General features: G+C 37.1%; 2 protein-coding genes across 3 annotated transcripts in view; both read right to left on the bottom strand.

Moving 5' to 3' along the window:
* Positions 1-7,897: 7,897 nt before the first annotated feature.
* Positions 7,898-9,142, bottom strand: crp1 (C-reactive protein 1). The gene is made up of 2 exons (XM_037690835.1): positions 9,085-9,142; positions 7,898-8,619 (listed from the first exon to the last, which is right to left on the bottom strand). The coding sequence occupies exons 1-2, from the start codon at positions 9,137-9,139 to the stop codon at positions 8,009-8,011; spliced, it is 666 nt and encodes a 221-aa protein (XP_037546763.1). The 5' UTR covers positions 9,140-9,142; the 3' UTR covers positions 7,898-8,008.
* A 2,454-nt stretch (positions 9,143-11,596) lies between these two features.
* stub1 (STIP1 homology and U-Box containing protein 1) overlaps positions 11,597-17,084 on the bottom strand; it is a 7,426-nt gene continuing 1,938 nt past the window's right edge. For both annotated transcript variants that reach the window (XM_037690834.1, XM_037690833.1), the window contains exons 4-8: positions 15,260-15,425; positions 15,076-15,151; positions 14,887-14,943; positions 14,175-14,291; positions 11,597-12,190 (exon numbers count right to left, since the gene is read on the bottom strand). In XM_037690834.1, the coding sequence (XP_037546762.1) occupies positions 12,065-12,190; positions 14,175-14,291; positions 14,887-14,943; positions 15,076-15,151; positions 15,260-15,425 (542 nt within the window). In that variant the 3' untranslated portion in view covers positions 11,597-12,064. The remainder of the gene's footprint in view (positions 12,191-14,174; positions 14,292-14,886; positions 14,944-15,075; positions 15,152-15,259; positions 15,426-17,084) is intronic.

Genomic DNA, 17,084 nt, shown 5'->3' with positions numbered 1-17,084 from the left:
TTTACATTAACAGCATATTGATCCAATCAAGTTATATTAGATGCTTATTGTAATCCTTCTGGCAAGTTAAGAGGAAAGTTTTGCCATTTTTTTAAATTATTTTTTATAGAAATTATCTTAGAACAGTTGCAGTAAGTACAATATACATTTTTAAACAATGGTTGATTTTCCAGAGTGCTCATTATCCAGTTGTGAAGGTGGTGTATTATTATAATAAGTCCACTTTTCCCATTTTCCATTAAATTGCACTTCTTAATTCGTGAGTGAGTAAATCCATTGCAAATATCTCTTCTACAGTGCACAGCCACCGCTCCACGTTCGGTGGATCCACTTTATGCCACGTTCTTGTGATGGCTTTTTTACATGCTGTTAACAAAATCTTAATCAGGTGTTCATCCTATTTTTGTGTTGTGTGTAAGATTCCCCAAGAATCAGCTTTCTGAAATAGCTCAATAATTTCACTTGTTTCAGTTTTTACATCCTTTTCATAGTAATCTCTAATTTGTAAATACTAATACTGCTCTTGGTCTTCCCATCCAAATGTTCCCCTCAAGTTCTGCAGCTTACCCTTTTCAACCATCTTGCACATCACTGCGATACTTTTATTTGCCTAATGTTTAAATCCTTTATCATGGATACCCGGTAACTTGACTCCCATGCAAACCAACTCAAGATCTTTGTTTCTTTTTAGCTCTACCTTTTTTTAAAGGTGATTGGACTGTTCAGTTTAATCTGCAACTTGTGAAATTACAAGTTTTTAAACTGCAGCGGTATGCTCTGTTGTGAGCTGAACTCACATGCAAATCACTCTCCCTCTTGAAGGTTAGTAAGGTCTCTGAGGAATAAAGGAAGCTGCTTTTGTCAAACGTGAATGTCAAACAGAGAAGGTTTCAACACCCAGCCAGTTTCACCTTCATCAATATATGATCTCTCATGTGAACCAGGACAACAAATACCCTGACAGTTACAAAAAGTGATTTGCACGTGAGTTCAGTTTGCAACAAAATATCAAAATAAAAAACAGAGTAAGCCACTATGTTTGAACTCCACATGATTCTGATTGAAATCAAAACATCTATGAAAGGCTCAGCATTCCTGAAATAGAAGCATCTCGCCAGCTGTCTTTATGTCAGTTTCACATTAAAATCATTTGATGTAAAAAAATAAAAATAAAATACTGTTTTGTCAAACCTTTTAACATTTATGCTTAATCTCATGCAATATTTCAAGTTTCAATAAAGTTCTTCCAGTGGTTCATAAGAAAGAATAACTAGAGAAATTGCATTTCCAGCAAAAATGTAGTGAATGCTTATTGTGCAGAAGAATTTGCTGAAAAACAGCTGAAAGTAGCAAAAAAAACATGCTGAAATGTAGCTGAAATAAAAGAACAAGCCTAAAATAGCAGAAGAAAGCAGAAAGAACACATATTTGCTGAATTATGTTTAAATAAGCAGAAATGAGCACAAAAATTACAAAACTGGCTAAAAAAGCAGAAATTTATGGAAGCCCATTTCCGCCATGAAAGAAAAAATAAAAGCCCAACAGGAAGTCATAATTTTTACTTTTAAAGTCATAATTACAAGAATAAAAGTCATACTTATGAGTTTTAAAGCCATAATTATGAGAATAAAAGTCATATGACTTTTCTTCTCGTAATTATCACTTTAAAAGTCGTAATTATGTCTTTTATTCTCGTAATTATGATTTTATAACTCAGTTATGACTTCCTGTTGGACTTTTATGTCATAATGGAAATGGGCTTCGACACTAAATGTGGCAATGAAAAGTTGTATACATTACATACCTTTATTTAACAGGATTGATGTATGAAGGCAGAGGGACATGCATTGAATGAATGGATTCATGTGCTATGCAGGAAAACTACCAATGTCTGACAGGAAGTTGCATCCCTGTAGAGTCATGGTATCCCGCAAGGGACAAACTTTTAAATTCAATTAGAAAAGTCGAAATTATGATTTTAAAACTCATACTTATGACTTTTATTCTCATAATTATGACTTTAAAACTCGAAATTATGACTTTAAAACTCAAAATTATGACTTTTTTCTTGTAATTATGACTTTGAAAAACGGAATTATGACTTTAAAACTCAAAATTATGACTTTTTTCTTGTAATTATGACTTTGAAAACCAGAATTATGACTTTAAAAGTCAAAATTATTACTTTTGTTCTCATAATTATGACTTTAAAACTCAAAATTATGACTTTTTTTCTTGTAATTATGACTTTGAAAACTGGAATTATGACTTTAAAAGTCAAAATTATTACTTTTATTCTCATAATTATGACTTTAAAACTCGTAATTATGACTTTTATTCTCATAATTATGCATTTAAAACTCTAAGTTTTGACTTCCTGTTGGGCTTTTATTTGAAAACAGTTTAAATTATCTAAACAATGCTAAAAATGTAGCTGAAAAGGTAGAACAAGCTTAAATTAGCAGAAGAAAGCAGGAAGAACTAGTTTGCCCTATTAGACTGAAAGAATAAGCACAAAAGAGTGAAAATTATGTGAAAAAAATCTGAAATAGCAAAAATAAAAATAAAATAAAACAGCTGAAAAGTAGCTAAAAAAGCAGAAAAAAAACTTCTTAAATTACCTGAAGAAAGTAGTGAGGGCACATTTTTGCTGAATTAGGTTGAAAAAAGTTAAAATGAGTGCAAAGCATGTGGAATTAGACCAAAAAACGTTAAAATTAGCATAAAACTGCTATACAGTAGTTGAAATAGCAGAACAAGCTGAAACTTGCAGAAATAAGCTGAAAGGAGCAGACCAATGTTAGAAGAAGCACAAAAATGTTATAGTGAGCAGACAGAATCTGAAAGGACCACAAAACAACTGAACAAAAACAGCCAAAATTAGCTGAAAGTAGCTGAAAAATTGTTTAAATTTGCACAAGGAAGCTGAAAGAAGCCGAACCAGAACAAAATATGAAAGGAGCAGTAAACGGTTGTAAACAGATCTAAAGATGTGATGGATGTAAAATGAGCTCAATTCATTTTCTGAGGAAAAATTTGCAGAAAAGGCTAAATATTTCAAAAAGCTAAAGGTGCACCACTACCAAAAGTCATAGCAGGATTGTTCTGAAACAGCTGCTGAATGTTTTGATGTGATTTGTTGAAATAGCTTGAAAACTGCCGGATGAAAACCGCGCCTAAAAATGTACGGAAGAAAAATGGATCATAACAGTGTGAATGCTTCATAAACATTCACACAATAAAATATAGTATTCCTTATAATATACAAGTTTGCTATTCATTATTACTTGTATGTTATTTTCCAATTTATTCTGTGTCCTCGTTTGGTCATTTATGGCTGTAGGCACAATAACATGTTTCACTGCATGTTTCATCATGTCTCATTGTGCATAAGATAAATAAAAGTCTATCTTAATTTATCTTATACAATATGGCTAAATATCTTTAAAAGTGATGGAGTTTTAGTCTTTTCTGTGTTCAGCTTTAAGCAAAAATGGGCATAATTATTCTCCTCTACTGCGAGTTTAGATTTATTCATTTTATCAATACATTTCCAAACATGAAATTTCAACAAATGTTTTTCTTGTCATGAATAAAATCTGATAAAGAGCAACTTCGTGCAGCTCGGTTGTTTTTTTCTGCAAAAATCTGTAAAAAGATGACCCATCTGCTCAGTGCGCACATGCTCCCTCAGATAGCTCGTAGCACTGTCTTGCATATGCAGATATGTTTTGCCTGGAAATCTATTTGAAGTTGCTCGAAGGAATCCAGAACGGTCCTCCTTCTGTCTCCCCCACCACCACCACGCGGGGCTCCGGCTCCTCTCGCGTGGAAAACATTTTCACCAGCTCCACTCGCATGGACAGTCAGTGGCGCCTCCTCGCCTCACACAGCTCCTTCCACCACCGTGGGGCCAGTATGCAGATTCTCATGGGCCCCTGTCCGCGAGCAGAACAAGGAGCCCCGCAACTGTTTGCTCACTTGGATTAAACATGCAGCGCATCGACACAGGGAATAATTACCCAGTCTGTGCTTTTTATTTTTTATGCTAAGCACCTAAAAGGCCCTCCCTCCTCTGTGGTGCAGAAAGAAAAAGATGAGGTGCAACAAAAACATCCTTGATGCTAATTTGATTAAAAACAGGGCAACACTTGTTTAATTTGACTTACTTTAGCTACTTTCTGTTGCAAACTGATCTATGAGCTAACGCGCTTTAACATTAAAGGCCTAGCACTCCTTCAAGTACTGTATTTTTCAGAGTATGAGGCGCACTTAAATTCCTTTAATTTTCTCAAAAATCAACAATGAGCTCTATAATCCAGTGCACAAGTATTAATTCTGGTTGTGCTTACTGACCTTGAACTGATGTTATGTGGAAAACGGTGCTCAAAAATCTGTCAAAATGTTTTAGCTTCGCTTAATGCGTTTTATAATCCGGTGCGCCTTATAGTCCGAACAATACGGTAAAGCATATGTTTTTCGGTTGTAGTCATTTTGGTCAAATCTCATATAAGTGCATTCTCATGTAATATCAATTATTTTCTCACTGGTTCATGACATTAAAGCTACAGACAAACACACACAGGCAAAAACATTATTGCCCTTTTGTCTTCAGCGGTGAGCGAAAATGATAATATCTTTGTTTTGATTCCAAAGTTTTATTTAAAATGATGTTAAAGTGTTTGCATGTTTGAGTCAAGAATTAGTGCTACTTTCAGGAGAGATGCAAAAAGAAGGAAGTAATGCTATGATGTGTGTGTGTATACCAGAGGGCTGAGAAGGCAGACTTGGGCAGATGGTGCACAAAGGTGTTCCCACACAGTGAGTGGGCACTGCGATTGATGCATTGCAACATCCAAGAAGGTGGAACATTTGGCTGCTGACCCGCAGTCAGAACTCATCCGCCCGGCCTCCTCCTCCTTATTTAGCTGTGGACAGAGAGCCGACGGGTGATTTGGTCAGAATACACACACATTCAGTACTTTCCCACCCTGAAGGAAAGCCTGCGCGCTGCAAACTTCTCCCTCGTCTCTGCAAGGAGGTCACGATGGTGGAGCAGGGAGGACGAGTGCACAGAGCCATGGAGAGGAGCCGAGGCGGCACACGGACTTACTGTTACACTTGGATGGAGAGAATCTGACCCCGAGTCTGTTCTGAGGGGCCTTTGTTGCTGAAGCAACTCCATATGCCTCAGCTAATGTGGAGCACATGTCTCCTGCGTTTGTTTGCTATGTGCGTAAAAATCACTCAATAAATACGAAGCGCAAGGAAACTAAAATATCTTATTCTCCTTTGCAGCTCTGAGAAAAAGACATTCTCTAAAATACTTTTTAAATGTGAGAATCATATAAACTTCAGTGAACTTCCTCAAGAAGCTGAAAGTGAGTGGTTAATACTTTGTAATAAAAGTAGCTGAACACTGAATTGATTAAAAGCCAAAAGGGGTAAAACAATGGCTGAAAGCTAAAAGTAGCAACACACTCCACAAACACTGCAAAATGTTAGCTAAAAGCCAAATTTAGCAAAACAATAAACACTAATAGTAGCAAAGCACTAGCTAAACACAGCAAATGTTAGTTAAATGCCCGTAGCAAAATGTCAGCTAAATGTACCATAAAACTAGCTAAACGCTAACAGTAACAGAAGCCAGGATAAAAGCTAAAATTATCAGAGCATTAGCTAAAACCTAAAAGTAGCTCCATGGTGACTAATAGCTGAAGTAGCAAACAGCTAGCAGAAAAGTCAAAAGCAGGGAAAGCTAAAAGTAAAAGTAGCTAAAGCTATCTTGAAGCTAAAGGTAGTAAAATGCTTGCTAAAAGCTAAAAGTAGTCAAAAAATAGCTAAGAAAATCAAGTAGCTGAAGCAGATTTTAAAGAGAACAATGTTTTTGAAGAAATTATTTTGTAAATGAAGTTGAATATTTTTGAAAAATCATAAATTAAAAAAAGAAATACTAAATTGCATAACCCATATGCTGAAGGAGCTGCATGTTTTTGATGTACACATGCCTAAAATAGCATAAAGGATGTAGTTAGTTTAAAAAAAAATGTACAGAGAAATTAAAACAGGAAAATAAATAAATGCTTATCAGCATCCACACTCTAATTTGATGAGCGCTCGTCATTTTTTATTCTATACCATAAGAAAATTATTATTATCATTTTTAACTAATTTAGTTAGAAATTATTGTTAAATAATCCCAATCTGAGCAGGTTCAATTGAAAAATGAATCAAACTACTGGTGGTAAAATGTTATATTTTAAAACAGTCAATATTTCTCCAAACTATCAGGATTTTTAAATGAATAATAAAAAGAAGCAGCCAGGTTCAAAGATATAATAATCTCTTTAATAACAAACAGTATTATGGTAGTTGTGCACATGGTGAGATCTTAAATCAGTTCAGACTGGAGTTGTCTTACCAAAGGCAACATTAGAGCAGAAGCTTTGAAACATGAAGTTTGCTTTTTGACTCGCTGTATTCGACACATTTGTGATGAGGCATTTTTATTTTTTGCTTATCGTGAGCAAAATGTACAGACTGGAACCAGTTCAGACATATTCTTAACTAAATGGGTCCTTGTTGTATCTTTCCATTTAAATGTCAAATAACGTTAGTGAATGCAGTTATGGTGAATATACATTTTCTTGATTGTTGCCATATTATGAGCCAAAGGAAAGAGCGCTATCCTGTGGTTATAGCTGACATTTTCTTTTTTGTGTGATTCACCTTTTTTCACACTCAGATCTGTAAAACAATAAAAAAAAAGATATCTGCTGATTTTTGTTTATTTTACAGCTTCAACACAATAACTGTGGAAAAGTCACTGAAGCACAGGTTCTTTGAACTCCTCAGCTTGTTAATGTTATTTTATACTATAAGTACTCTATTAGCTCTTATTTGAAAGAGTTTCACTTATAATTATGGAAAAAAAAACAAAAAAAACTTCCATGACATTTTTCTGCTCATTTGAGAACTGGATATACATCATATTTACTGTGGATTGAAGGACATTAAAGCAAATCCATCAGCTTAATCCTGATTAAAGAATTTTTAAAGTTTTTGTAAAAGCTGGCCTCGGATCATATTTGTTGCTGTTCTAATCTTCCTTATATTTTACTGACAAACAGCTTTTCTCTTGGCAAGTTTTCTTGGTCCTCCAGACTTTCTCACGACCTCCATCGCTGCTGTTACATTCCTTTTTCCAGACAAACCTGCAACTTGAAAACACTTTGTTCTCTGTTCACATCTTGTCATGCATGCCCAGAAAGCTCAAATTGTTGAGACAAGGATCGAGATTTTAAAGCACGTGTAAAGTGCTTCAATTTGCATCACCAGTTGTGGTTTAGTATCCTTTAGTCCCTTTAAAGTAAAATAGTACCGGTACATAAAGTAACATGTGCAGTTAAACAATTAGCTCAACCTTCACTTCTGCTACATAACATGTTGTGACTGTTACCAAATGAAGACGCTCTGAGCACGAAGTTAAAAGCAGAACTGAGAACAATACCACAGTGATCTGATTAGCTGAAGGCCTGAAAGACTTGATCAGGAAGTCCTGACTTTGGTTTCAGGTGTTTTTTGATGCAAACAAAAAATAAATAAAAGAAAAAAATATTCAGCCAGGATGGAAGTTCACAAAGCAAGGCTGCTTTTATACCCTTCATCAAACTATTCAGAAATCCAGCACAGACATATTCTGTTGGATGCAAAGCCGTGGGAAGTTGGGGTGCTGAGGGTGCTAAAGCACCCCCCGGTGGATGTCACTGTAAATGAACATACAATAACCAAAACAAATGTCAGTGTTTTTCAATACTAGGTGTATTTCTTCTAAAAACTATATGTATATTAATGAGATTATGAAATCTGATACATAATCTATGACAAACCCCCCAACTTACACACGTCCCCACGGCTATGAATCTAAACGACAAGAACACATGAGTATCAGTCCAACACTCACATCTACTGCTTGACTTGACCTGTCTGCACTGGACTTTACATCAGGTCAGTCCTCATCTACCACCATCACGTTCCCACTCAGCTCATACTTTATGGTGGACCAGTCGAAGACGTTTCCCTTGGGGATCTTGTGTCCATAATGCCAAGCCTGAATCAGGCTCCTAGAAAGCACATAGTCCCACATGTTCAGGTCAGTCAGTTCTCCCACGAAGCTCTGCGTGGCCTCCAACCCCCCCAGGTGCTTGTCGGGGTCTTGCCCCAAAAGGACGGTGCCTTTGGGACGGATGCTGTGACCAGGTTTGTACACTTGGTACGTGCTTCGTTTGCCGTCCACCCAGAAAGCAGCGAGTCCGGTGCGAGACTCCCAGGTGAGGCAGAGGCTGGTGCGGAAGGTGCTGAGGGGGGGCAGGTTGTAGAAGGTGCCGTCGCCGCTCATGTAGAAGGAGACGCGTCCGTCTTTCTCGCGCCACACGTTGAGCTCGTCATAGTCGGGTGTGCGGTAGGCGAACAGGATGATCTGCCGTTCCTCCGGCAGCTCAGTGGCTACACGCATACAGAGGGTGAAGGCCCGGAGAGCCATGTCCTTCTGGGGGAGCAAGGCCACGTAGCTGAAGTCCGTCTCGAAGGGGAAGACTAGAACTTTGTTGGCCAAGCCCACTGAAATCAGTCAAACCAAAGAAATCTCAGTCAAGGTGTGAACTACATAGAATCAACATGATTTCACCAAGATCTTTAGAGTTTATAACTGCAGGTTTCTTTGTGCATCACATTGCAGTTCAATGTTACGCCGACGACTCTCCAATTTATCTCTTCCTTAAAAGGAGCTCTACATCTACTCTGAAAGTTTCACTGGACTGTTTAGCTGGTTGAAAGTCATGGATGACACAAATCATTATTAACCTTAAAGGCTGCAAAACAGATACAAGATATCTGAGACCTTCTGACCGTCCCTCTAACAGCAGTGAGCTTGTAACAAGGCTTTTTAGCCTAAATGTTTCTATTAAATTTATTGAAACTCCTAGAACAGCTTTCAAATGATTGGATCTTTATGAATGCCTCTTAATTTAAATGTATGCACAAGTTAAAGAGTTATTTTTGCTCATAAGATAATTTAATTCCTACCTTGTGTGGCTGTAGAATGAGTCAAAGACAAAACAGCTGCACAGAAATAAACCATGGGGATCACTGCAGTGTTGACCCTCTGAAAACACACAGGACATCCAGACAAAATATATCTAAACAATTTCAAAGTAATATCATTTAATGGGTATTTACACTGCATCAAATACTAAATTACATGCTCTTAAGGAATAAAGATTGTTTTACCATTTTGGTGTAGTTTTGTTGCTCCTTTGTGGATAAATCAGTCCTCTTCCCTCCTAGCACAGAGCCTGATGTCACTTCTTCTGTCCAGGCTCGCACAAAAGGTTCAGTGTGTGAAGTCTGAGACTGTCCGTGTGACTCAGGTCCACACACACACCAAACTCAGTGTTTACAGCAGAAAGAATAAAAATCAGACTGAAATCTAAACTAGTTTATAACGGCAGTTGAAAAAAAGTTTCATTTACTTTTGGATATCTAACATTCATTTAGGTTTTCTTGTCCTTTTTCACCCACATTTTAGATTATGTCAAGATTTTCTAATCTGCTTTTGATGCTTTCACTTGTGAGCATCCTGCTTTTATTTTTGAAACCTCTACTACTGAGTGACTGAGAAAGCACAGATAATTAGCAGTACCCTTGTATCATTATAATGTCCTAAAATAATAAACCTGTTAGTTTCATCAGTTGTTCTAAAACATCTGTCAGGATCAAACTTACAACATCACCTTCTCAAAACCTTCTTTGTTTTCTTCTGCACATTAAACCTCGTCTGTATCAGCATATTAATATGCCAGACCTTGACCCTCCTGCTGCCCTTGGATCAAAATGACACTTGGCCTCAAGTGATGAAACATCTACAAGCATCTTTCTCATCTCTTTTCCGTACATACACAAATTATACATCTATACTTGGCATTCTTGTCCTTTTTCTCCTACTGCTACGACCAATTGTCTCTCAAATCCTTCCAAAATGCAGAAACTACTCACCCAACTTCCAGATTTCAGTTGCATTTTAGCTCAAAATATTATCTTTGAAACTGGAAGTTATTATAACTTGTCATATCTCTTATATAAAACACTGTAGGAACATAAAAACGTATGTGACTGTGTCTTTTATGATCTTAGTTTTCCCACAGTGACTGTTTGAGCCTTATATTTATGTCTGTCAGAAAAATCCTGTTTGACATTGATTATTAACAGTCTACACAGTTAAAGGCAAATTTTAATTATACATTAAAAAGCGACTCAATAAATTGCAATTTCTTTCTGGTCTTGTCAAGAATTTTACTGCCAATTTGCAGTTTTATTTTAAAATGCAGTGAACTTCATTCACATTTTATATTTCTTTATCTCAAGGAAAACACAACGAAGACGCTCCAAGTTCACGGTTTAATGGGAACAAATGAAAACAGAATCAGGCATTTGTTATCAACATATCTACATTTAATACAGTTTCTCAAGCTATAGGATTTCTCAAAAAAAAAAAAAAAAAAAGAACTCTATCTCATCAAGAAATAAAATCTGAGTAACAGCTAAATACGCACGCTGCCTGAACTCCAGCATGTAAAAATGTCACCAACAGGCCTGATTCACACACATTCAGCAGGAAACACTTGTAAACTACTCGGACTCAGTTGAAAGTGTGTTTTACGGAGAATGCCGGAGATGCGAACCCTCGGATCGAGGTATGATTGACAGAAGATGGTCGTAACTCTTCCAGCATGTTTTTTATGGCAGCTGCTGGGGCAGTGATGCTTCTCAACCTCAAATCTGTGAGACAGAACACGATTCAGTTCACGGACGTCTCAGGTGCTCTGAGGGAGGGAAAATAAAATGAAAGTTGAGGAAAAATGCAAAGCGTCTTCAGAAGTCACTTCATGCTTGCCGTCAGCGTCCACATTCACTCCAGGCAAACAGCTTGAGCACAAAACACCTTTTCGTTCTTTGCTCTTACGAACTCGGACTGTTCTGCCAAAGCAGGTTTCAGCTGCAGCCAAAACAGCGAAGGTCTCTCAAGCTTTAAACATTTTCAATTCATATCCAGCAATGTGAAAACTTTTGATTTTTTTTTTAACTATGCAGCCGTTTATGTTCTGTTTCCAGTTCAAGGCTTGTCAGAAACCATCTTGAATTACTGAGGGTCGACCCTAAAGCTAAAAAAAAAAAAAAAAACCGCATACATTCAACTTATCGTAATTGTCTGTTCGGGTGTGATTGATATGCAAAGGGTGCGAAAATCTAAAAACGCTGACAGGAAAGTGGCGAGGATGAAGCGCCACCAGCAGGCAGAAAAGAGAGATCGCTCCTTTTTCCTAAACACTCAAACGTAACCTTTGATGAAAACCTTTTTTTTTTTTTGGCAATTTAGTCACCCCTTAACAACTATACATGAACAGACGGGCAAACGCTCTATTTTTAATGAAATACGACATGAAATATCAAATAAAAGGCCAATGTTTCCCTAAACTCAGCTAGCATAATATGTGCTTGATTTATTTGCCTTTATATATATTATATATATATATATATATATATATATATACACATATGTGTGTGCGTGTATAAATATATATATTGTTGGTATATGTGAAACACTGGAGTGTGATGCTAATGTCCAAGAACTGTGGCCCTCAAAGCGTGAGAGACACAGAGAAAGCAGGCAGAGTGCATCAGAGACCTGAGGACGAGGCCTCCTCTACGAGCACGGAACGATTCAGGCTTGAATGAACAAAACCAGAGAAGAGAACGGCCAGAAAGAGTAGAGCGAACACAGTCTTAAAGGGAGCAGCAGGCCACGAACGCTGAGCCTCTGAGAGTTGGAGCGAGTGATGAAGAAGTCAAACCATCAGGAAGAGGCAGGTTGAGACACTTGGTTCCCGTTTGGTAGTCCGTCTGTGTGGCTCGTGTAAAAATTCAAATCCAGGCAAAATGGGTGATCTGTTCTCTTTCCTCTTGTCCAGGTCCTGTGTTAGCGGAATGAGGAAGGAAGCATGTCTCGTCAGTAGTCCTCCACCCAGCCGTTCTCCTGAATAAAGGCATCGATCACTTCCTTCATCGCAAGGTTGGGGATCAGCTGATCCTGGGTCAGGGGGCTCCGGGTGACTGGGTCGAAGTGACCCACTCGCTGCACACACGCAAACAAGAAGCATGTCATGTATTTGAACACAACTAGATTTTTTATGTTTTACAGAATGCTTCACAGCTTCGTTTAAGTTAGCAAAAACCAAAATAAGCATGGGCTGGAAAATAAATGTTTCGACTTTCGAGTGACTGACAGTAATTTGTAGCGATATACGATATTTGATTTTTGGCCGATATCCGACAGGCTGATATGTTAAAATTTATTTGGCCAATACCTGATACCAATACCTTTTTTTTATTTTTTTTTTTTATCCCTAAACCTACTTACAGAGACGACATATCTTTATCTGCTGTGGAATTAAAATACATTATTCTGCATGGTCTTTGTCAGTTTGACCTGCTAACAAATGCAGATGCCAAAAAGGAAGCTGAAAATGATGTAACACTTCAACTTGGGTAATGCTTGATGTCAAATTTATTCATGACATTTACTCTAACACAATGACATCACTCGAACAGTGCAAATTTGTACATTTTTACAAATCTAAACTCAACAGCAAGTGTGATGTCATAACGTTGTGCTGGCGCTGCAGCATCCTTGTCACTGGGTTGTCATACAAAAACAGTGCCATATATATATATATATATATATATATATATATATATATATATATATATATATATATATATATATATATATATATCAGCGAGTTATTTTGATGGAATGGCCGATGTTCAATATTTAACTTTATCGCCAATATCGTCTGATACCATGCCGATAATAATGTGCATCCCTAATAATTAGCATAAAGATGTGATCTTAAGGAATTTATTAGATGTGGCAATTACCTTACCTTAATAAAATCTAAACATAAAGTAAAATGAATAGTATAGCTTGTGATTTGGACCACATTACAGTGTGATTACTGAGCGGGGGCCTGTAGCTATAAAACAAGCTTACAGAGTAACTTCATGTTCATTTGGGTTGTTTCAAAACCACAAAGCTGGTTCGTATGTCACTGTGACAAATTATGCTCTAAAATTAACAACACCGTCATTTTTTTTGTGTATTTCCTCAAGTTTGCTCAGCGTATTGAGATACCAAGATTGTAAGAAAATAAGGTTATAACGTTTCTTCTTTTCCATGGCAACCTGGAGATGACATTATATATCAGATCAGAGTATCAGATGCATAAAAATATGATGCTGTCATGTTATTTTCTCCTAATACACCATATAAATACAAGACAAAAGTGCAATGGGCTAAAAGCTTCTATAAGAGGTCAGGTTTTGTTATAAAAAAAAAAAAGAGAGATCAGTACATTTAACAGTACTACTTTCTAAAGTATTAGAGTACATAAGTAGACTGAAAATCAAACTCAGAACTGAATGAAAATGGGTTTGTATTTTCAGATTCAAAATTATCTTGTTAAATCTTTCAAAGACCATCATTGTGGCTCAGCTTGAAAAACTGTGAAACGTTTTAAAGCCTGGATCACAGAAAATAAAGACAGATCATGCAATAAGTCCACTCACTGCACCGAGTTGCTTTTATATTTATTATTAAATGTAAAAAGCATTTAAAAACCGCCTACAGTGCATCCAGTAGGATAACGTTAAACTTTCTGTCATGCTTCAAAAACAGGAAGCATCTGCAGAATATTTACTGCAAAGATAAAAAGTCAGATTTAACCTGTGTTTTAATGATGTGGCAGTAATTTGATATGCTTATGAAATGCAGTCCCCAGCTTTTTATTTATTTTTAATTTTACCAACTTCCTTTCCTGCTCAGTGACCGTGATTGGCCATAAGATGTCAACACATATCCAAGGTCAGAGAACCTGGACTGATTTAGGAAGTTGTTAACCAGCATTACAGCGATCTTCATTTATAGAATTAATCCAGCCAGATCACCCAAAACTCTGAATATGTTCAGCCTGCTTCATGCTGCAGACCTCTGGAGTCACGAAGACCAGCAGTCAGAAACCAGAATGGATTTGGAGGAAGTAAACTAACGATCCTTTTACCTGTAGGTGCTCTTCGATGTCCTTGCGGTCGTAGGTGATTCCGCTGGGTGTGATGCAGGGCTCCCTCATCAACTCAAAACTGATTTTCCCACATAGATAATCTGGGATCTCACGCTTCTGGAAACGCACAAGGAAAAACAAGGAAAAAGTCAGAAAAATGTGACCCGAAAAGGGGCGATGACTATGAGGTGGTTTTTCTGGTTTTACAGCACAGTCTCATGGAAAATGGCTGCTTAGCTACCATATCCTTATTAACTCGTTTCCTCCTAAGAAACCACATCAATCATCCTAATCAAACATGTTTCAAATACTATGATGATTAAAACAAAAATCTAAACTCAAATAGTCACAGAGCTCACAGCTGAACTCCTAAAGGCTCAAACAGACGACAAACATCCTGCTGTCACTTCAATCAGCTGTTCCACGTCTAATAACTCATCAAAGTCAACAATCATCTCTGGCAAGAAACTTGGCAACAAAAGCAACAGTTGCTATAGAAACAGCTTGGGCCAAAAATAAAATAACTGTCTTAGGGATGCAAGCAATTTTATCAGTGTTAGTGCTGAGGCTGTACAAATAAAAGAGAGAGCTGGGGACGTAAATGTTATTTATGAGCCTGCAGGTGTTTCTCTGCTTCCTGATGAGTGTCTGCACTTGAACGTCTAACGAAGTACAACAAATGTAAAAATAAAATAAACCATCTCGCACTCACTTTTCTCTTTTCATCCACTTGGGAGAACAGCTCATCCATGTCCATTAGATACTTGTCCTTGGCAGGTCACGTGTCCAATAAATTCAAACCATGCACCAATATTAATATTTATTCATTTCAAATGTATAATTGTCACAATGGTTTAATGCAAAATAAATAGGATTTTGAAAAGTAAATCCTAAAACCTACATGTTTTGACGCAATCTTTGCAGCATCTCCTCCATTTTGATTGTCATCTTGTTTTTCTCTGTATTCTTCAAGTTCTCTGTGAAAACAAACATTCATGTCTAAAATACAACAACAACATGCACACCAAACTCATTTCATAAATAAGAAATCTCAAAGAATCAGTAGTTATGATAAAACTTCTCACCTTTCCTTCTCAGCCAGTATGAGTTTGGTGAGATAGGCGTGCAGCTCGTTCTCCTGGTTGATGCGCTTCTCCTCGATGCTGTTCCAACGTTTCTTCTTGGCAATGCGCAACGCGCTGGGTATGTCATCTCCAAAATTCAGCCTTTGCTCTTTTGCCAGGTTATAAGCTAAAAAATAAAAACAAACAAATAAATAAATAGATGTATTCAAATTCACAAAACGTTAAAGAGATCTGAAAGGTCTGTTTAGACAAACGTCAACGTTCTTTAAATGTGATGCAAGTAAACTGTGGATAAATAATTTGAAATGATTTATAGCTGGATTTTCAGATTTCTGTATGCAGAGAGGTCCAGAGAACATTTACGTACAGAAAAACTCACTATCTGACAAAAGAATCACTTTCACTGATTGTAGGAAGGTAGTGAGAGCGTCTCTAATAAATGTATCAAAGTGTATTAATATTCTACCAGAACAATGTTGTCAGGACAGAATGTCCGGTCCATAACTGGATCACAATATTTGGAGCTCTCCTGGTGAGAGTGTTTCGCCTGCTGTGGTAACTCATGTCTTCTCTTCCTTATGGGAAGGTTTTTTTTGTTTCTGTGCAAAAGTTCGCCTCATAATCATAAAGCTCTATAAGAATTTGAGTCAAATTATCTTTGAAAGATTAAATTAAACACGTTGTCCTCCAACTCCGAAGTTCTGCAGAGGACGAATAGTTGCACAAAAGAGACTTTAAGACAACACATGCACAGAACCAAAGGTTTGCATCACCAGTACAATGCAGAATGGAGACTGTATCCAGTCAGATATCAGCCTTGTAGGCTACTGGATAGGATTTCTAAAATAACATATCAGAACAACCCCCCTGTACTTTTACAGTCACACTTATAACAACAAGACAAGAAATCTGCCAATTACAAATGACAAAAAAAACCACTAAGACTACTTTACAGCTGCAACGGATCATTTGGTTTATGTGGCAAAGACGATGAAGATAAATAAAAGTTGTTTTTTGTGTTTAATGCTCTGCGTTTTCTATTTAATGGACAAACTAGTTTAGAGATGAGACAGCAAGCTTTAAGCACCAACAGCTCAAACTACATCTGGGAAAATACATGGACTGAAATGTAGTTTGTCTGCCTGCAGAAAACTGAAGAAGACAACTTAACGGCTTTTAAAAACAAGCTGAAATGATGAACTTCATAAACAACAACTGCCTTTTACTAAATCTGAGTCGCACCGAACATAAAAAAATGTCTAGGTGGTGATTACAATGAGGTGGTAACTTGTTCTGACAGGCAACTCAAGCCATCTCGTTGTCTTCTTTGTTTAAAGCAGAACTCCACTGTGACTTTTCCTTTAAAAGAAAACAGCAGTTTTGTCAAATAAAACCTCGATAAAATTAAAACTAAAGCCATGTCTGCCATTTTTAACTGAAGCTGTGCTCCTGTTTGTTGCACAGGAGTTTTCATCATCAAAATGAAGGAAGGGGTAAGATGTAAACATTTTAATTCTAGACTCCTGAAAATAAAAGTAGCCGTAGTCTAATAATGAGGGCTTCCATCATCCTTTTCCTTTGAATTGTACTGGTCATGTCATTCTTATATATATACATTCATATGTACAGTAAGTTTCCTTCAACTGCTCCTTCTTCAGGGGTTGCCACAGCGAGCAAACTCGAATGAAAGATTTGGCAATTGTTTTACACCAGATGGCCTTCCTGACGCAACCTGGGCTCGAACCCGCAACCTGGGCTCGAACCCGCAACCTCCGGATTACAAGACCACGGCACTGACCAGCTATATGTATATGTAAATATATAT

Source organism: Nematolebias whitei, chromosome 17, assembly GCF_014905685.2.
Source record: "Nematolebias whitei isolate Nwh7 chromosome 17, NemWhi1, whole genome shotgun sequence".
Lineage (NCBI taxonomy): Eukaryota > Metazoa > Chordata > Actinopteri > Cyprinodontiformes > Rivulidae > Nematolebias > Nematolebias whitei.
This window is presented reverse-complemented; position numbering and strand designations above follow the sequence as displayed.

Bases quoted from the DNA above. Each gene is read 5' to 3' on its own strand.
- crp1 (XM_037690835.1), bottom strand. From the start codon at position 9,139: ATGGTTTATTTCTGTGCAGCTGTTTTGTCTTTGACTCATTCTACAGCC. The intron at 8,620-9,084 runs GTAGGAATTAAA...GACTGATTTCAG, and splicing joins TCATTCTACAGCCACACAAG to TGGGCTTGGCCAACAAAGTT.